This window comes from Acinonyx jubatus, chromosome B3 (assembly GCF_027475565.1).
Source record: "Acinonyx jubatus isolate Ajub_Pintada_27869175 chromosome B3, VMU_Ajub_asm_v1.0, whole genome shotgun sequence".
Classification (NCBI taxonomy): Eukaryota; Metazoa; Chordata; class Mammalia; order Carnivora; family Felidae; genus Acinonyx; species Acinonyx jubatus.
Genome location: NC_069386.1, coordinates 42,011,073 through 42,032,893, shown reverse-complemented (window position 1 = coordinate 42,032,893; position 21,821 = coordinate 42,011,073). Strand labels below are relative to the sequence as shown.

Genomic DNA, 21,821 nt, shown 5'->3' with positions numbered 1-21,821 from the left:
GTATTTTCAGAGGTACGTTAAAGGGTAAATCCTGGACCAGAATCTATCTAATAATCCTTACTGAAGAACCAGAAGATGAAAATGACAGTGAATCTATTAAATTAGCAAATGACACCAAGGTAATCAGAGGTGGAGTCACCACAAGAAAATAAAACAGAAATAGAAATGGTAGCTAAATTATAGAAAACAACCAAATTAGTATATTTATGAATAAAAATGAAATGGGGGTGGAACATGGGTGGTTCAGTCGATTAAATGTCTGACTTCGGCTCAGGTCATGATCTCGCACTTTGTAAGTTCGAGCCCCGCATTGGGCTCTGTGCTGACAGCTCAGAGCCTGGAGCCTGCTTCAGATTCTGTGTCTCCCTCTCTCTCTGCCCCTCCCTCACTCACTTGCACACTCTATCAAAAATAAATAAACATTAAAAAAAAATTTTTAATGAAATGGTACTGGCATAATATGGAACAAACCTAAGTCGAGGAATGGCTTATTCAATGCATAAAGCCTACAAAATAAATGAAGAAATACAGTACTGATATTAAATACCTCTAGGCAGAAATAATTCATCTGAACTTTCACAGAAGTTTAGCTGTACCTTTCTTATGTGGCACTTAACTATATAAATATTTCCCCAACCTGCTTATAAATTCCTTACTGATTCTCCCCACAGTAAGTGCACAATGAACATTGACCTGATTCATTTAGAATGCATATTATGCTGGGGTAGGACAACTACAACAAGAACATAAAATCGTTTTACTTTAGAAAACACTCTCTGATCTATAACATTTCTTGATCCTCACAGTCTCCCAATGCAGGAGACAGGACACAGACATCAAACAAAAGAAAACTGAGGCTTAGGAAGGTTAAATGGCTGGCATAAGGATACTATGTCAACCTAATAAATGATAGAGCCAGGGCTCAAACTTTCTGATGCCCAATGTTTTGCTCAGAACATCACACTATCTTTCAAAGAGCAGAAGAGAATGGGCAGACAATTTTAATTCCGAAGATAATTCTATCTCTCTTGTGCTTACACAAACACTGAGATGCCTGTATAGATGGTGGATCCATTTTTGGTCTCTGCATTTTAAGAGTATGAACAATCCAAAACCAAAAAGGGAAAATAAAATCGGACACCTAATGAGGACATAACCACAAAGGAAGGACAGAGTCAGAAGACGGCATTGCAAAATGGTTATTTTAGAACTTTTTAAAAAGCTGTGTTTGCAAAAACAAAAGACAGAAATTCATAAGGTATAACTATTCAGAACCATAAAGATCTTTAAACCTAATTCCCTCTCACTTTACATGAAAAAACTGAAGGCTAAGGAGATTAGGTAATGTATCTAAGATTATACAGTTAATGTGTAGTAGTGCTAAGAATAGAACCTATGTCTCCTGACTCCCTGGTCGATGTTCTTAATATAAAACACAGATATTAAATCAAACTGTTATTAAAAACAAACAAAAACCCCAACAAACAAAAATGCCATGCCTTACTCCATGAAACTATCTTTGCATACTGTAAAATAATGAAAAAAGAATATGCAGTGCTATATATTTGGTTTTTATTTCCTTTATGTATCTATCACAGACTCACTATTTATTTGATAGTATATCAAAATATTCAGACACTTTCATTCTCCAAGAAAGTGAGCTAAACTAAATGACTGAACAATCTTTCAAGCATGAAACAAATTATTTTAATAACCATTGTTTCAGTAAAGAATACTGAAAAAACTATGGTAGCAATTCATTCCAATTGAATCTTTCGATTCAACCCACATTAACTTACTTAATGCAGACTTTTTTTTTTCAGTTTTATTTATTTATGTAATCTCTACACCCCATGTGGGCACTTGAACTCACAACCCCGAGACCAAGAGTCACATGCCATTCTGACTGAGCCAGCCAGGTGCCCCAGCAGATTCCTTTTAATCGTTCACAGAGACTTTGTCTTGAGAGAGAGGGGAAAAGGAAAAAGTTAACTCTTATTTTTTCCATTTCCCTATTAAAACAGAAAGTCTTGGCAACGAAAGGCAGAAAGCTGCCAGATTAAGGCTAAACTTTCTCCCTTTCAGGAAGGCAGACCTTCCTAGCAGAACGGTTGCCAAAGTACTAACTTCCTGTTTTATTTCTGGTAAAGGCGTGTATTTTTAATTTATGATGTTATTTAAATGTGTGGTAAGGTTATTTTCAACTTAAGTGTTTTAAGCATTGCTTTAATTGATAATAACTGAGGGTAAATATATTATAATTCAACTATGTGTTATTTTATATGCTATAGGACAGGCTACTGAGAAATGGCCTTCACTGTACCAAGTGCTGGCTGGGAAGAAAGGGCTAAAAAAAAAACTCCTTTACAAGTTTAGAAATATCTAGATACTGTTACGTTTTATCAAGGTACAAAAGAACCAAAGAGACGTTAGATTTCTTGCATTCTACAGCTACCTGTCAAGACAATGTAACATACTAGATAGATTTGGATTTGCAAATATCAGCATGAGGCTGGAACTTCATTTATCTTGTCACATTTTGTGACTGTGACTCTTTGCTCACTATTCTGAGTGAAAAACAAAGAGGAAAGATACCGTGATTAAGATATTCATTATCTAATGAAGGAGATCTCTCAGCTCTGGCTCTGTTCAAATCACAAAGGTTGAAAGACAGAAGAGATGACCTTGTCTAACCCTCTCATTTGCAGGTAAGAAAATAGTGGCCACTGGTTAGTGACTTGCCAAAAGCCACACAACTAGGCAGTATCACAGATGGAATTATATCCCCAGGTTTCCTTCTTCCTTGTGCTGCTCTGCTCCAACAGTATCTGGCAGCTGATGGAAAAGTGTCAGGCATGAGGTGAAGGACAGTACGGTAATCAGCACAGACTCAGCCTGGTTTGCAGAACCACAAACTGTGGGCACTCCACCTGGCTTCTTCCTCTGATCACCATAGCCACCCCTTGCATCCAACACATCATAGCCTCTATATATACTCTGCATGTCAAATGGGAGTGAGAATTCTGAATGAAGGATTTTCCTGCTGACTTTCCACAGTAAATCAGCTTTGAAAAATCAAATTAACAAAGGTTCTACACTGCAACAATACTCCTTAAAGCAAGTTGCAAAAGATAAGGTATTTCAACATACCTTTTCAAATACATGTTACTCTTAAAACAATTATATCCTGGACACAGCTCAAATAGCTAAGGGCTGTGCAATTTATCTTCAGGTACCAGATCGTGGACAACAAAAACCCAGACAAACCTTCACTATTTGCATAGGCAGCAACATGCCCACCACACACTTTTCTGAACCTTTGAAAACCTGACTTACAAACCACCTGGCAGATAATATTAGTATTGAAGTGTAACTTCAAGTGCAAATGGACTTTTTATTCTTTTAAGAAGTTTGGAAAATAAGAAATGTTTACATGTGTTGTGCTACCTCTATACCAAATCGTCACACTACTGTCATACTACTGTCACACATAATCACACAGATTATGAAAACCCTGAAGTCTGAAGCCTAGAGGAAACATACTCATGAAAATAAAACAAGGCAGGCTATTTTCCATAACTCAGCTAGGTTTATCACTATCAATATTAACATTTTAACAATTAGAATTACAAACGGTTTTCACATCATTTACATCACATAGTGTTATTTACCCCATTTTGCAGATAAGGAAACTGAGGCATAAAGAATTAAAACGTTTTGCCCATGGATCCCACAACTAGTAAATAAGCAGGGCCTAATTTTCCTGTAACAGCAAGAATTTTTAAAGATCATTCTCCTTAAATCCCTATTTAAAAACATAGGAATTTCTTGGCATTAGAAAAAATAAGAGGAAAAGAATAAGAAAAAAAAGCTTTTAATAAAAACAGGAAAAAAAAAAGTTTTGGCAGGGGGAAGGGGAGGCAGTCGACTCTAATTTAAAGACAATATCCACAATAAACTTCCCGATTCTAGACTTTCAAATAAAATTTCCCCATCCTTCTTACTCTACAACATTTTATTTATTGTGTATTTCACTGTGTCTATGCATGTACGAATATATGCATGCTACAATCCTTTGCAAATTGTTTATACAATATTTTAATGTTTAAAACTACTTCCTGGTATCATGGAAAGATTTTTCACTTTTACCAACATGATACCTCTCAATCACTTAAGACCTCTGTTTCTGTCTTAAGTTACAAATTTTATAAGGCATATACATCCTCTAAGTACTTTTTCACTTCTTACTACAACTTGTTCAGCACCCAGAAGTTCTCTTTAAAAATGCAGAAGGTAATTTCAATATTCTCCTTAGACCAGTTACTCAAAAAACATTTTGGGCTGGATCATTCTTGGTTGTGGGGAGCTGTCCTGTGCATTGTATAACGTAGCGGTATGCCTGCGGTCTACCCACTAGATCTCAGTAGCATACTTCCAGCCCTCAGTGTAACAATCAAAAATGTCTCGGACATTGCCAAATATTCCTTCAGGGCAAACTCATTTCCAGCTGAAAAATCACTGCTTTCGCCTGGTCAAATACTCCAGTTAAGAAGTATCAATTTAGTTTCCCATTTATGTCTAAAGAAAATTAAGATCAGCCCTGTGAAATTTTTACAGGTTGAATTCTTTTCTCAGGATGTGAAAATATAACAATAAAAAAAAAAATGCAAACAGCCAAACTCTATGACACATAAACCTTATTTATAAAGCAGTCTCCAAATAAGATTATATACAATTTTCAATTCTTTATAAAACTTGTCAGTATCATGGCTGTCATAAATATCAGCTTATTTCATTAATATACCAACCTGTTTACCACAAAAAGTTAAATTAAATTAAAATATTAATTTAAAAAATTAATTAAATTATTTCTTCAGGAATATTTTCAGAGGATAGAAATACTCAACATATATTTTGCCTTTAAGAGGACAATTAGTGTTATAAAAAATATATTGAATAATAACCGTAAAAGCTTCCTTTATAAACCACAGAAATAAAAGGTGGCAAAATTTTATAGAAGCAGAGATGTGGGTTGATAAGGCTAAGGGAATTACTGAGTGGACTTCAAGTGGATACAGTTTATTTTCTCAGGCCTATTATAAAAGGGATATTGGCCACTGACAGCATACCTCATCTAAAAGAAACAAAATGAGATCTCAGAAAAAAAATTTGTTTTTCTACATTCCATCAAAAAAGAGAGGAAGAGGGGCGCCTGGGTGGCTCAGTCGGTTAAGCATCTGACTCTTGTTATTGGCTCAGGTCATGATCTCACAGTTTTTGAGTCTGAGTCCCACATCCGGCTCTGCGTGGACCCCGCGGAGCCTCTTTGGGATTCTCTCCCCACCCCCACCTCCACCCCATCCCACTCACTCTCGCTCTCTCTCTCTCTCAAAATAAATAAACTTTTAAAAAAGGAGTAAATGACATAATATTGTGGCATTTTAATTTCAGATGTGAAAAGTTCAAAATCCCCAGCCAGCCTACATCACAATTTCATAGTAAAAACACGTGCAACTAGAATCACAGAGTATTGGCACTGGAAGGCCCCTTAGATGTTACCTGTCCCAACTTCCAATTTTTAAGTAAAAGAAAAGTAAGATTTGGTAGAGAAGAAATCTTTCATTCATCTATAAACTTTATTTCTTTAAAAATAATCTGAGGTAAATAGGACACAATGTTACATACTGGTAGATGATTCTGAGTAGTGACCGCAAAGGACTATTACATTATCTGGTGTCATTATTTTTTTCTTTTAAACTTAAAATAAAGGGGCGCCTGGGTGGCTCAGTCAGTTAAATGCCCGAATTTGGCTCAGGTCATTATCTCACAGCTCATGAGTTCAAGCCCCGCGTCAGGCTCTGTGTTCAGAGCCTAGAGCCTACTTTGGATTCTGTGTCTCCTTCCCTCTCTGCCCCTCCCCCCCCCAAAAACAAACATAAAAAAAAAATTTTAAGTTTAAATTAAGATGAGGCCGAGTAAGGTTAGTGGCTTGTCCAACACAACACCCTAGAATCCAGGTTTCTAAATGCTTTCCTAAATTCCTAAATAAAGTTTAGACTAGAAGCAATAATTTGCATTTGACAGTATGAAGAAAGCGTTGATTCCTGCAGAAGGCACTGGATATTTAATTCCTTACATGTCTCTTTCTCTCCTTCTCTTGCATTATATTAATGTTGCAGGAGGGCATGTAAACAAAGGGGGTAGTGTTGGGCAAACCACAACTGAACCAGTCAAATGATCAGCGACCTATTCAAAGGAGGCTCCTCCACAACCTAGGGCAGCACTCATGGTTCTGTAACACTGCCCAATATAAATATATGGTTCACATACATAATTATATGTTTTAGGAAACAAGTTTTTTGTTTTTTGTTTTTTTTTTTAAAAGAGGGGACACCTGGGTGGCTTAGTTGCTTGAGCATCTGACTTCAGCTCAGGTCATGCATGGTTTTAGGGTTTCTGAGTTCGAGCCCCACATCAGGCATCAGGCTCCTTGCTGTCCACAAAGACCCTGCTTCAGACCCTCTGTCCCCTTCTCTCTGGCCCTCCCCTGCTTGCGTGCTCTCACTCTCTCTGAAAAACGCCAAAACATTAAAACATTTGCGGGGAGGGCACCTGGGTGGATCAGTCAGATAAGCATCTGACTTATGCTCAAGTCATGATCTCGGGGTTCACGAGTTGGAGCCCTGCGTGGGGTTCTGTGCTGACAGCTCAAAGCCTGAAACCTGTTTCAGATTCTGTGTCTCCCTCTGTCTCTGCTCCTCCCCCACTTACTCTGTCCCTTGCTTCCAAAATTAAACATCAAAAAATAATAATTTAAATTTTTTTAAATTTTATTTTAAAAAAGGAAAAAGGGGGAAATGAACTTTGATAATGTATTTAAGCCAATATAATCAAATATTATTTCAACGTATAAGCAACATAAAAGATTGAGGTATTACACTCTTTCTCCTACTGAGTATTTTCAAAACTCCATGTTGTATTTACAGCAAGTCTCAGTTGGCAGTAACTACACTTCAAGGGCCTAACAGCCAGAGCAGCTAGTGGTTACCCCATCCAACAGCGTGGGTCTTTCATTTTAGGTTGACTGAATGAAAAGGCAGTTCCATCCATTTGAGTGGTTCTTTGGATTTCCTTCCCAAGCTGACAAAATTCTCAAAAGTCTTTTGTAGAGTGAAAAGTATTCCCAAGAGCCCCAAAGCTTAATATGCATAATCATTGCAAATGACTAATCTCTCCGAAGAGTATGCAAGCATACTACTTAGTGTCTACTTCTACGCACTCAAGGTTGAGGAGAGAAACGCCGGGGTACATTTTGGGACATGCACCTAATTAATGATGATGCCAGATGTCGCCTGAATTATTTTTTTCCGTCGTCCAAAATAAAACTGAAAGTCATCTTACTGAGGTGAAGTAAATATTAAGGGAAGAAGTCGTTTTCTCAAAAGCTGAAAGTATTAATAGTAAGAAGCCCATACAAACAGGCCTTTCCTAAGGATGTTCCGGGGCCGATGGACCCCCTCCCAAATCCTGCAAACCTAAAGAGAAGAAACCCAGTTCCTGCTCATCAACAACTGCCAAGAGAAGGCAACTGTGAAACGCAATTTCCTTTTACTTCTTCCTTGGTGCCACTTTATTAGAGCGTGTGTAACCACGCAGCAGTCGCCACTGCGCAGGTTGCGGGAGCAGAAAGGTTTCTTAAGGAAGGCAGCGAGAGGACCCTGCGAGGTGGGCAGAAGGCGGGACAGGGCAGGGGTACCGCCTCGGGGACGCGAAAGCTGGAAACGCGGGCAGCGCGAGCGCGACCCTGCCGCATCTCCCCACCCCAGGCGGGTACCCTGGCCCCCGTGGCGGTGGCACAGGCCTCCCGGCACCCCGCACCTGCCGTCCGGGGAGGGGGGCCCCGCCGAGCGCCCTCCCCGGAGGCGGAGTCTCGGGCGGCGAACGGAGCCCGGCCCGGGCTGGATCCGGGCGGGAAGAGCCCGCGGCGTAGGCCCCTCCGCCAGCGCGGGCAGCCTGCCATGCACGCCCTCTCGCTTACCGCCCCAGATCCCCAGCTTCAGCTGGGACTTGTTCAGGTTCTCCACATAGTCCCCCAAGAAGCGGTTTAGCAGGTCCGCGACCACCGACTCCAGCACCATCGTGCGACCGAGGCACCGGGAGAGGGAGGAGCCGGAACCGCCCGGCGCAGCTGAGGGCGGTGACCCGCGCCGCGAACGACAGCCCCGCGGGCGCCGGCCCGCCCTCGCGCCGCGCGCGTGACCCGGGTTGTGCGCATGCGCGCCGCCGCCGCTGCCGCCTGGACCCGAAGGGTGCGGGAGCCCTGCAGCAAGCGGGCTGCTTGTCGGCAGCCGCGGCCCCGGCCACCCGAGGGAGGGCGGAGGAGAGACGGGGAGGCCGCCTTTGGGCCTGCCTCTGCTGCCGTGCCGGAGGCCCCAGAGGAGGAAGATGTTAGCGAAAACGAAGGGCAGGAGTTACTGAGCACAGCGACATCTTTGTGGCCGCTGTTGGCCTGCCGTCGCCTCCCGTGGACCTCAGGTCCGCAGAGCTCGCCGTCCTGGGCGAAAGCAGCTCCCCAGCGCCTCGCCTCCAGCCGAACCGACCCTCTCAGGCCCGGTATCCACCCTGACTGCCTCCTATGTAACCACATGTTCACCTGTGGGTCAGGTGGGGAAAAGGAGACCCTGCACCCTTGTCCTGCTACATTAACCCCACCTGGGGCAACATCTGCGTTTCTTTTTGCTTCTTGAAACTTTTAAATATTTTTTTTTTATTGGGGCGCCTGGGTGGCTCGGTCGGTTAGGCCTCCGACTTCCGCTTCGGTCCGGATCTCAAAGTTTTGCTTGGAGTTTGGGCCCCGCATCGGGCTCTGTGCTGACAGTGGGGAGCCTGGAGCCTGCTTCGGATTCTGTGTCTCCCTCTCTCTCTCTCTGTCCCTCCCCTGCTCACGTTCTGTCTCTTTCTCAAAAATAAAATGAACATTAAAAAAAAACTTTTTAATTTTTGTTTTTTTGTTTTGTTTTGTTTTGTTTTTGAGAGAGTGTGTGTGAGCCGGGAATAGGGCAGAAGAGAAAGGGAAACCGGATCCGAAGGGGGCTCTACGCTGACGGCAGACAGCTCTATGCGGGGCTTAAACTCACCAACAAGGACATCATGACCTGAGCAGAAGGTGGAAGCTCAACCGACTGAGCCACCCAGGCCCGTGGAAATTTTTAATTATTTAAAAGTGGAAGGAGGGTGAACAGAACGCCATCGTAGGATGAAAGCTAAAATGGCTACCGAACATGCATTTTGTTCTTATCTTTCTCGTTTTCAGTAAGTATGGGTTAGCTATGGCTTAGTATGTCATTTTCTCCATACTACCATTGAACTGTTTCTAGTGTGGCAAAGACATGGAAAGTGGGGCTTTTATAATGCAAGGACTCTGTACCTTAATAAAATTTGGGGCGCCTGGGTGGCTCAATCCGTTAAGCGTCCGACTTTGGCTCAGGACAGGATCTCGAGCCCCACGTCCGGCTGTGTGCTGACAGCTCAGAGCCTGGAGCCTGTTTCAGATTCTGTGTCTCCCTCTTTCTCTCTCCGACCCCGCTCATGCTCTGTGTCTCCCTTCTCAAAAATAAGTAACCGTTAAAAAAAATTCTTTTAAATAAAATTTAACCACCCATTGACAAACCAGTTCTTTTTAGGAACCTGGGCATTTTCTAAAATATATTTCAAAAAGCTGTTGAGATACAGTGAACAGAAATAAACCTAAGAAATGCTAAGATGATTTGTAGTCACAAGCATTTATTAACTGTTTTGCTATGCATAATGTTTGAAAACTATGTATGAATTGTTCCTAAACAACTGTCAACTGAATACTTGTGTCCCCACTCTAAATTCATGTTGAAATCCTAACCCCCAATGTGATGGTATTGAGAGGTGGGGCCTTAGGGTGGTGATTAGGTCATTATGTAATTAAGAAGACTCCTCATGAGTGGAATTAGTACCCTTATAAAAAAGACACAGCCCCCACCCAGCCACATGGGGCACCTAGGGGTGGTTCAGTCGATTAAGCGTCTGAGTCTTGATTTCGACTCAGGTCATGATCTCATGGTTCATGGGTTTGAACCCTGCTTTGGGCTCTGTGCTTATAGGAGCCTGCTTGGGATTCTTTCCCTCCCTCTCTCTCTCTCTCTGTCCCTCCCCCATCTTCTCTCTCCCTCTCTCTCTCAAAATAAAAAAAGACCCCCCCCCAAAAAAAAGACACCAGAGAACTCCCACACCCCTTCTGCCATGTGAAGACACAGCAAAAAGATGGCCGCCTATAAACCAGGAAGTGGTCCACACCAGAGTTTTAATCTCCTGTCACCTTGATCTTAGACTTCCATTCTTCAGAACTGTGAGAAATAAATTTGCATTGTCTTTAAACCACACAGTCTATATGGTATTTTATTATAGCAGCCTGAATGGACTAAGACAGGATCAAAAAGAAAAATCACTTATTAAAATCAAAATCCATTGGAAAAGAATATCAAAATCAAAATGACTAAAATTAGTATTATGTAAAATGGATGTAAAAGGAAGAACCAATACTAACCAGTACTATCAGTACCCACTTCCATTCTCCACTCCTACACACAGAAAATTAATCCTTAACCATTTAGTTCTCCTTGCTCAGTCACTCTGACCAAATACCTAGGAGGCACTTTGCACTTCTTTCCTTCACCATCTGCAACCAATTAAAAGCCAAACCGCTCTATTCTGCCTTTTCCACATTTCCTAAATTCTTCTATCTCACCTGGAGCACGCAATCACCTCCTAACTGGCCTCCGTTTTTTCCCCCTCTCCATCTACACACTGCCACCAGAGCGAGTTTCCCAAAGCACAGGTGAACTCAAGTTAGTAACCTGCTCAAAAATACCCAATAAGTTTCCAGTGTTCAGAACGCCCTCCTCAATCTGTCCCCAAGATATTTCTAGTCCACACAACTTCCTCCAACAATCCCTCTCCCCTTGTACACTCACACCAACTATGCACTGAGGGGAAAGCAAATAAACAATATTATGTTCCGGTTGGAATAGGTATGCACCATAGAACGGTTAAGAAGCAAACAATGTAAGCATTTATGAATCACAGTGCAAGATGACAGGGAAGATGCCACAGGCAGAATAGTGGGGTCAAGCAAATGGAACAGAAAGCTTAATCTGCTGGGAGAAGTGGGCAGTACTAATCCTTGTATAATAATAATTCCTTGCACTTCTATGGTACTTTACACTTTTGAAAGAATGTGTGTGCTTTTATATGTCTTATTCCATTTTATTAATAATCAGTGATAATTCATGAACTATCATGAATTATAAGGAAGTTTTCATGTAACCTTAAAAAAAAATCTGTGAGATAAGTAAAATGCAGGTAGTAGTTTTGGCCCCATTTTACAAGAAAATTAAAGTCAGGGATATTAAACAATTTACCCCAAATTACACAGCAGGTATTAATTTCCTTTAGCTCCCCGAACATTGCCACCCTTTGTCTTTCAATAATTATAGTTAAATAACTGCTAGGCTGGTAGTAATTCTTAGAGATCTTACTTTGAAATGTTAATGAAAGAATAGAAAACCTCAGAGTGGAAAATTCAGCTCAAAATTGGCAGTATAAATAATGCTATTACCATATAATATAAAAAGCCTTTAAATTTTAATATTTTCCTTTTAAAATGTGTTTTGAAGGTTTGATTATGTGCATACAGTAATGTCCCAAATCATACATACTTCTTCAAGAAATCAGATATTTACAGTCCTAATCCAAAACAAACAAATGTAAAGAAACACCATTAGCACTCTGATGTATAGCACTCCACCCAAAGGAATTTGGATACAGAGGTTTAAAGATAACGAACACTGTAGTAATTATAGTTCTTACCTTCATTCTGGCTTAAGAATAACGCAGACAACAAAGGCAATTGCAAAAGTAAATGGCATTGTGGGATTGAGCTATAAAAACAGGTGAGCAAAATGACAGGTGAGTAATTTCTGTTAAAAATGAAAGTCAGACTTTTCTAAGGAAGACATCCAGATGGCCAACAGGCACATGATAAGATGCTCAACGTCACTCCTCATCAGGGAAATACAAATCAAAACCACACTGAGATACCACCTCACGCCAGTCAGAGTGGCTAAAATGAACAAATCAGGAGACTATAGATGCTGGCGAGGATGTGGAGAAATGGGAACCCTCTTGCACTGTTGGTGGGAATGCAAACTGGTGCAGCTGCTCTGGAAAACAGTGTGGAGGTTTCTCAAAAAATTAAAAATAGATCTACCCTATAACCCAGCAATAGCACTGCTAGGAATTTACCCAAGGGATACAGGAGTACTGATGCATAGGGGCACTTGTACCCCAATGTTTATAGCAGCACTTTCAACAACAGCCAAATTATGGAAAGAGCCTAAATATCAACTGACGAATGGATAAAAATGATGTGGTTTATATATACAATGGAATACTACTTGGCAATGGGAAAGAATGAAATCTGGCCTTTTGTAGCAACATGGATGGAACTGAAGGGTATCATGCTAAGTGAAATAAGGCAGAGTAAGACAGATACCATATGTTTTCACTCCTATGTGGATCCTGAGAAACTTAACAGAAGACCATGGGGGAGGGGAAGGAGAAAAAAAAAAGTTACAGAGAGGGAGGGAGGCAAACCATAAGAGACTCTTAAATACTTAGAACAAACTGAGGGTTGATGGGGGGTGAGGGGAAAGTGGGTGATCGGCATTGAGGAGGGCACCTGTTGGGATGAGCACTGGGTGTCGTATAGGAACCAATTTGACAATAAATTATATTTAATTAAAAAAATAAATTAAAAAAAATGAAAGTCAGGGGTGGGGTGCCTAGGTGGCTCAGTTGGTTAAGTGTCCCACTCTTGATCTCAGCTCACAGTTTGTGAGATGGAGCCCCATGGTGGGTTCCTGGCTGACTGCATGGAGCTTGCTTGGGATTCTCTCTCTCTCTCTCTCTCTCTCTCTCCCTCTCTCTGTCTCCCACTGGCTGTCATGTGCTCTTTCATTCTCTCAAAATAAATAAGTAAACTTAAAAAAAATTAAAGTCAGGGGCGCCTGGGTGGCTCAGTAGGTTGAGCATCTTACTCTTGATTTCAGCTCAGGTCATGATCTGAGGGTCATGGGATCAAGCCCCCAGTGGGGATCCATGCTGAGCATGGAGCCTACTTAAGGTTCTCTCTCTCTCCCTCTCCCCTCTCCCCTCTCCCCGGCTCACTCTAGAACTCTCTCTCTCTCTCTTAAAAAAACAAAAACAAAAAACAGAAGTCAAAATTAGGAATACTTGTGAAAAATTAACAATTCTTGCTTAAAAACTGAAAAATAAATTCTCACTTCACATTGCCTCATACCCACATGCTATTTGCTAACCTTTCATTGAGAGAAGCAAAAAGGATTTGGGGGGGAAAGATGGAGGAGAAAGCTAGAGAATAACCTAACACCATGGACTGTCAGAAAAGTTAGGAAGATTAGCTGTCAGAAAGCACTGGAGTGAATTGGAGAAATTTGAGAGCCAGAGGAAAACAAAACAAATATGGCTAACCCAAACCCCTCATTTGACAGCCTCGTATGGTAGATATTGTTACCCTCACTTTACAACTTAGACTCGCAGAGGTTAATTAATTTGCCCACTGTCCCATAGCTAAAAAGTTGCATAACAGATTTCAACCTAGGACAGATTTACTCCAAAGTCTGTATTTCTTTGCCTCTAAATCATTTCTCATTCTCTGGTGCTTTTTTCCTTTCTCCCACTACAACATAGCTTTGCTTAACTTCTCAGATTGGGAGCCTCACCATGTTAACCAAGGACTCTCTGGGCTCTCACTTGCAGAGCTAACAGCCTCTTGTCTCCTGGGAAAAGTTGAGTCCAAACATATGCGTGTGACCCTCAAGTATATAATTCAGCAATCATTCTCCCATAGATTTAGCACGGCCCCCCAAAATTTTGGCCAGGCATTGAGAGGATACAAAGACAAAGAGTAGCTAGTCAAGGGCATGGCAAGGCCAGCGACCCACCAACACTGCCCCACTACCAAGATTAAGTATATAAATCCTGTTGAATAGTTTCTTCTCACTCCTGCCTCAGCTAGACAGAATTCAAATATTTCATCATTGCTCCTCTGATAGATGTCTATAGCTGATGTGATCTTGTACAGCCTGGATCCACCTGCCTAGTATGGTGGCCGAAATCCAAGAAGCATTCAGTAAATATTGCTTTGAATGAATAAATGAACTAACGAGCATTTGTTCTCTTCTATAATAACAACAAATATAAAATCAGACATCATATAGGTCAGGCTGCAAGCTAACCTCTTCGTATGCATGATCTTATTATGCATGACATATTATGACAACCCTACAGGTACAAACTATTATCAGAAAGGGTGAGGGAGCTCTCATGGGTCTCTTTTATGCCGTAATTAATTTCAGTACCTCTCAAAGATTCCACCTACTATTGTACATTTGATACTGGCTTAGAAAGGCTAAATAACTTGCTCGTTGACATAATAAGGAGCCGTTCTATAATCAAAACAAGATGTGACTTCAGACCCAGTTTTCTCAACCATAGCACTCAACCTCTCTTTTATGTAAAAAAAAAAAATGTTTAATGTTTATCTATTTTTGAGAGAGAGAGAGAGAGAGAGACCAAGTGCAAGTGGGGGACGGGCAGACAGAGAAGGAGACACAGAACTTGAAGCAAGCTCCAGGCTCTGAGCTCTCAGCACAGAGCCTTACGCTGAGCTCGAACCTCAAGATTATGACCTGTGCTGAAGTCAGACACTTAACCGACTGAGCCACCCAGGCGCCCCGCCTCTCTTCTATTTTTATTATTTTTAATAATCACCACTTCTTTTAAAAATTTTTAAATGTTTATTTATATTTGAGAGAGAGAGAGAGACAGTGCGTGAACAGGGAAGGGGCAGAGAGAGAGAGAGAGAGAGGGAGACACAGAATCCGAAGTAGGCTCCAGGCTCTGAGCTATCAGCACAGAGCCTGACTCAGGGCTTGAACTCACGAGCCACAAGATCATTCATGACCTTGGCCAAAGTCAGTTGCTCAACCAACTGAACCACCCAGGGACCCCTAATAATCACCACTTCTGTGCATTTAGCACTTACCATGTTCTAGGGACAATGCTAAATATTTTACGTTATTACATTCATTTAATTCCCAAAGCAACTCATTTATGCCCACTAATGTGTATTATTTCCTCAATTTCCCATCACTATGCGAACTTGATAAGTTACTAGGAATGATCACCAATTTACAGGTTTATGTGACAATTCTAGAGACTATATGTAAATCATCAAGCACAGTGTTGTGCATGTATATGCTGGAAACAAAATGCACATGCCCCATCCTACAACTGCCTTTGGATGGATTCAATTCACTGAACAATATTTTGTTTAATTATTTAATATTATTTGTAAAAGCTATTAACTACCAAGGCAGTGTCTTATAAGTAGAAATAGCATACACTCAAATGCTGAACAAAATGCTTCAGATCTCTTTTAATCTGAGCTAGCTGGAAGCAGTTCTCTTACAGAATGAACATAGGTCAGTTTTCAAATGGAAGAAAAAGAGTATCCCAGGTGGGTACAGCCTGGAAAGGCCAGAGGTGGTTGGGTGCCTTCAAAGGAATGTTCCAACAGCACAATTATATGTAGGAGTATATTTTCCCAAGCAAAAATCAGCACCCATGGCTTAAGGAGTTGTGATTTTTTTTTAATTAAGGTATAAGATACACACAATCTTATAAGCAAGCTTAATTGTATTCCAAGAGATTTTTTTTTAACATACGTAAACACCTATGTAACCTCACCCAGATCAAGATAGGAATTATTTTCAGCATCCCATAAGGTTCCTGTGCCCAGAGTGGCTTATAATTAACAGGGGAAATACTTTTAAAATCAAGACCGAAAACCAGAAAGCAGGTAAGAAATTCCGAAGGCTGGCTTTGGGGGATGGGGATGATATTAGGTAAGAACAAGAAAAACACTACTCTTATCTTCTTTTAGTGATGGGTGCATTCACATTCATATGTGGGCCAATCCTCCTAATGACTCTCTATATAGTAAACATGCATTCCTTTCTGCACGTGAGGAAACAGAAACCTGTTTAGGGTTCCTGAGAATAACACCCCCACCAGACGCGGGGAAGGGAAGGAACTCAAGTCTTGAAATTTGCGCAGTCGACCTATCCTCCTGGCAGAGCTGAAGGCGGGGCGTCAGGTTACAGAGCAGGACCTCTCGCGCCCGCCCATTGGCCAGCGCTCAGGGCCCCCGGGTATAAAAGCTCAGACCGACTGTCCTAGAACCGCGGTGCTGAATCCCGCCTCGCACGCTTTGAACCTACCGGAGGTGGCGCTCCTCTCTGGCTCCGTGCCTCTGGCAGACCCGTGCAGACAACCGTCAGACACCGGACTCCAGCTACGCTAAGAGGGTTCCACGCATCCTTGTTTAACTCGCCTAGCCGCAAGCCGTGAGTCCTAGAGGGGATAATAATTGTTTTAATTCTCGCTGGGGACTAGAGTGCAATAATCCAAGGATTCGGGAGGCGATTGCACAAGCAAAGCGCCTCTTGGCATTGACGACAGTGCGACCAAAGTTGGAAGCCAACATTTTGATAATCTCCGCCTTAGGCCAGCGAAGGAGGATCGAGATTAAATCAACAAGCCCCGAAGTGTACATGACTACTAGAGACGAGAGAAGAACGATTGTTTTGCAGTCATTGAAACACAGCTTGCAATAGCCTGACTGGCAGTTTGCCTTGTCCCACGGAGGCAGGAGAAAGGACCCCTAAAGTAGAAAACAAGACACGGGAATTGCTGCGCCTCGCAGGGCTCCCTCTGACTAGGGTACCCTTGCGAAGTGCAAGCCGACCAGCACCAGCACAAGGTTGCTCCGGTTCCCGTACCCGCGTCCTTATGTGGTGCCTGGAGAGGCTCCGCTTTGGTCCTGAGCGCAGGCATGGGATTCTTCAAGGTCGGGCACACCAAGTCCCGGCCCTCACTCCCGCCACGTGTGCAAACGTGCTCACCCCGGACCGCATCCCCGAGTTCTGCATCCCCCCACGACTCGCGTCCTGCACGGCCCTGGCTGCACTTCGGGTTTCCTGGAGCGAAGCAGCAGAAATAGACTACAGCGCGGCGCACACGGACTGGGACCCGCGCTCGCAGGCAGCCCTATCGCTGCCGCACCTGCCCCGCGCGCTCACCGCCTACGGCTTCTGCACGCTGCTCGAGAGCCCGCACACCCGCCGCAAGGAGTCGCTTTTCCTCGGGGGCCCTGCAGCCGCCCCGCTCGTGCCCCGGGACTCGGCTCCGGCCTCCGCCCCAGCGCTCCCCGCGGGCCTCCGCCCCACCCCGGACGTGCCCGCCCCGCCGCCCCGCGCCCGCCGCCTCCTGCGCGCCTCCGAACGGCTGCTGAGCCGCGCGCTGCGGGCCCGGACGAGCCGAGGCCTGGTCCGCGCCCGCTCCGTGTCCAGCGGGGACGGCGACGAGGACGAGGACGAGGAGCGCGGCGCCGTCGCGGGGCCCCCTTCCCAGGCCCCCTCCGCGTCCCCGCCGCCGCCGCCCTGCCCCGGCCCGCGTCCCGAGCGCCTGGAGGCCGAGGGCACCGTGGCTCTGGGCCGCGCCGGGTGCGCCCTGCGCCTGGCCGCCGAGTACAGTCGGGCCAGCGGGCGGCTCCGCGTCCGGCTGCTGGGCACCGAGGGCCTGGCCGCGGGAGCCGCCGAGCCCCCCGCCGTCGGCTGCCGCGTCAGCTTCGTCCTGCGGCCGCCGGGCCAGCCGCGCTCGCAGCGCAGCGCCGTGGTCCGGCGGAGCCGCAAGGCCGCCTTCCACCAGGACGTGTGCTTGGACGGGCTCTCGGAGGAGCAGGTGCGCCGCCTGGCCGTGCGCGTCAAGGCCGAGCAGCGGGGTCGCGGCCTGGAGCGGGGCCGCCCGCTGGGCCAGGGCGAGCTGCTGCTGGGCTCCCTGCTGCTGCCCTGAGGGCGCCCGGGGCTCAGACCGCCCCCTCGGGGCGCCCTCGGACCGCTGGCAACTCGGACACCGACAGCCGCTTTGGACAAAATGAAAGTGTATTTATTCTTCTACTCACGCCTTTGGTCAGTCCAATAGTGGCGCATATATTGCTGGATTAGTTATCATAATAAAGGATGTAGTATTTTGGGTAAACACCTTCAAAATTCGCTTCAGCAAGTGGTATGGCGTTCTGCAGTAGCGTTTCCCTATATGGACACACAATTGCATTTCATGTTCCCCACGGACCTATTGGGAGATAATCACAGGAAGTCTTAAAACTAGAGGGTGTCCTGGTGGTCTATTTGCTCCAACCTCCTCATACTGAAGTTTATTTCACAACATCCACTGAGACGATCTTAGAGCGTGTATTACTTTTGCAGCATTGTTTAAGACCCTGGTGAAAAATTGGGGCCAAGAGAGGTGAAGTAACTTGCTCAAGGTCAACAGTGAATTATTAATAGAAACTCCAACCTGATACTTTTAGCTACATCTTGCTGGAAAAGCACTGGAAAAAAAATGAAGCCATTTTAATTTTCCAAGTTAAAATAATAATAGTTTTGCAAGTATTAACTTGTTTAATTCTTAAAACCAAACCTAAAAGACAGGCACATTTGACCCCATTTTACAGATGAAGATACTGAGGCACAAAAAATAGAGCAGAGTCGGGATTTGCACTGAGGCAATCAGTGTTTTACTTATTACTTTCTGGAAATAATACCAGCACCTGAAGGGTTCATCACATTACTATTGTGGGGCTGCAACTTACATCTGAAATCTTTGATTCTGAGTCTGGGGTCTTTTCACATTCTCACCCCCTAGTAGAAAAGCAAATTGGTTGAAATGAGTAATTTATTATCTCATGCTAATGGTCAAGGCTCTGTCTGAGAAAGATGCTAACTAGCCTCAGAGTAGTAGAAAAGCAGGGGGGGGGGGGGGCTAGCCTAATTGGCTTCAGCTGAGCTAATGTGCTAGGAGAGGGAGTCTAGAATTTACCTGTAATAGTGTTCTACCTCTGGCTTCTGATAATCATAATAGGTTTGTTATGTATTAAAGGATGATTTTCCTCTCTTACTCATATTCACTGCCAAACAAGCATATTTCTTTCTTTCTTATGCATACATCCAACTATATCATTGTGGGACTTTATTTTGTTCCTTAAAAAAAATGTTTATTTACTTTTGAGAGAGAGAGAGCAAGAGCAGGGAGGGGCAGGGAGAGAGGCAGACATAGAATCCGAAGCAGGATCCAGGCTCTGAGCTGTAAGCACAGAGCCCCACATGGGGCTCAAACTCGCAAACTGCAAGATCGTGATCTGAGCCAAAGTTGGACGCTCAACCAACTGAGCCACCCAGGTGCCCCTGCCTTTTTTAAAAATACAAACAGGGCACCTGGGTGAAACGGTGAAATTGGGCTCCATGATGACAGCGTGGAGCCTGCTTGGGATTCTCTCTCTCCCCCTCTCTCTGCCCCTCCCCTGCTCTTTCTCTCAAAATAAATAAACAAACTTAAAAAAAAACAAAAACTCAGATTGCACTGATGGTTTAAATAGCAAAACTTTATTCCAGAAAACATTGCAATCACTATTGTCACTAGATTATATACAAGTAAGAGTTTGGGGCAGAAGTGTCATTTTATTAAGGTAACATCAACATACTTCAGGAATGTAAATTTTCCATGACATAATGGTGAGTATTTCCAAACAGAATCTCCACTAATATAAAGTTATGATGGTCAAACAATGTTAAGAGCCTAATCAGCAAAGACTTTTAAATGACTAAAATATAATCATAAACCATAAAACCATGGGATTTTAGAGTTGAAAAGAATTTTAAGAATTATTTTGTGCAAACCCAGGTATTACAGAATAGGACCAGAAAGGCAAACTGTAGATTGTCCCAAATCACATAATTAGTGCAAGAGGTGGGACTAGGACCACTTCTATTCTCATTTTGCTTTTCAACCTAATGAGTCTTTGGACCACTACTTCCAAGGAAGGAGACACATTTGCATATAAATTATTTTACAACACTGAGCTAATTTGATTTTTTTGCATGTATGAAATCTTGTTTGCAACACAATTTTTTTTTTATGCATCAGCCTTTCTGTTGGCAAATTTTAATTTGGTTTGCACTTTGCTGCCCTCTAGTGGATCCTTCATAAACTTTGTCAATGGGTCTACTTAGTATTAGAACATCTCTACTACATACTAAAGACCAGTGTAATGTCAGAACCCAATGACCTTGAAGATGTGCGCTAATATATTATAGTGAAGATTCACATCTCAAAATAACTAAATACAGCTGTCTGAATGTAGAAGATGCCCCCCAAATTTTCAGATTAAAAATGAAAACAGAAGAAAAACTTCCCAGTAATTATGAAGCTGGGAGTATGCGTCAATGGCATGTTGGTTGCAGAAAACTTTTTAGAGTTTTATGCTTCTCGTTGGGTTTAGGTATGCACATCTTCGCACAAATGATAGCATAATCTTGCTTCTTTGTGGTTTAAATATATGAACATATTCAAAGAAATATCCCACACAACAGACCGCAACATGCCAGTTTAAAAAGCTTTAGTTAAGTGCAAATTTAAAAATCAAATCAACAGCTTGGTCACTTGGTTTTAAAAAGGTAATGAATTCTATACCTAAAACACTAGCTTTAATATGGATCAAACATGCCTAGATGATTATTTCTTTAAAATGTAATTTTCTTTTACACACACTTCAACAATTCACAAAACTTCCCCCATATTCATTCCCAGGACTTAGGTCAAAATACTAATTTTGATATTTGTAAAGATTTGAAAGACAGAGCAAAAAGTGGGTACCATGTGATCCCTATGATATTAAAGCAACAATATATGGTATATGGTATAACATATGGTAAAAGGGCACAAATTGTCAGCTCTAAGATGAAAAAGGTTTGAGGATCTAATGTATATATAACATGGTGAGAATAGTGAGCAACACACTGTATTGTATACTGATATTTACAAAGAGTGTAGAATTTAAATGTTCTCACAAAGAAGAAGAAACATAGGTGAGGTGATGAGAGTTAATTAACTAGGTGGGGGAGGATAACTATATATAGGTGGATGAAAGGACATTCAAGGAGCACCTGGATGGCTCAGTTGGTTAAGCACGTGATTTTCACTCAGGTCATGATTTGGTAGCCTGTGAGTTCAAGCCCTGCATCGGGCTCTGTGCGGACAGCTCAGAGCCTGGAGCCTGCTTCAGGTTCTGTGTCACCCTCTCTCTCTGCCCCTTCCCCCACTCACACTCTGTCTCTCTCTCTCTCTCTCTCCCTCTCAAAAATAAACATTTTTTTTTTAAAAGGGGGTATTCAAAAGGTTTATTTCGAATACTGATACGGGGCAAATACTTTTCAAGAATCTAGATGTATAGCTGTGAATAAGACACAAAATGTCCTTGCTCTTATGGAGTTAAGTTTTCAAAGTTGGAGAAGGAGACAGACCATAAACAACTAATTTTAGGAGCGCTTCAGAATATAAAATGTGATAATGAAAAAGAGCACTACTGTGGTAAAAAGAGACACCTCAGATTGAATGGTTCATAAAGGCCTGTATGAAGACGTGACATTGAGCCTTTTCTCTAGGTTCATATACATATTGCTATTATAGTTCAATCCAATTTGCTGATGTTGGGATTCCTTGCCTCCTAGGGTGACCTGACAAACGCTTTCCTAGGAATTCTGCTAATACCTTACCACCCGTGGGAAGTACTTCCTGTGTGGTTCACCTCT

At 42.9% G+C, this 21,821-nt stretch overlaps 2 protein-coding genes across 5 annotated transcripts in view; one reads left to right on the top strand and one right to left on the bottom strand.

Moving 5' to 3' along the window:
- VPS13C (vacuolar protein sorting 13 homolog C) overlaps nt 1-8,230 on the bottom strand; it is a 194,350-nt gene extending 186,120 nt beyond the window's left edge. For 3 of the 4 annotated variants that reach the window (XR_008299137.1, XM_027067401.2, XM_027067403.2), the window contains exon 1: nt 8,039-8,229. Coding sequence is in view for 2 of the 4 variants with exons in the window: in XM_027067401.2 (XP_026923202.2) it covers nt 8,039-8,138 (100 nt within the window). In the remaining 2 variants the exon portion in view is untranslated. Of the gene's footprint in view, nt 1-8,038 lie in introns of all 4 variants that reach the window. The other variant, XR_008299136.1, reaches the window with a different exon arrangement.
- An 8,120-nt stretch (nt 8,231-16,350) lies between these two features.
- Nucleotides 16,351-18,168, top strand: LOC113601835 (C2 calcium-dependent domain-containing protein 4A). Its single transcript, XM_027067406.2, has one exon. The coding sequence runs from the start codon at nt 16,966-16,968 to the stop codon at nt 18,025-18,027; it is 1,062 nt and encodes a 353-aa protein (XP_026923207.1). The 5' UTR covers nt 16,351-16,965; the 3' UTR covers nt 18,028-18,168.
- Nucleotides 18,169-21,821: the final 3,653 nt, after the last annotated feature.

What these genes read in the sequence shown, in the direction of transcription:
- LOC113601835 (XM_027067406.2), top strand. Translation starts at nt 16,966, where the DNA reads ATGTGGTGCCTGGAGAGGCTCCGCTTTGGTCCTGAGCGCAGGCATGGG.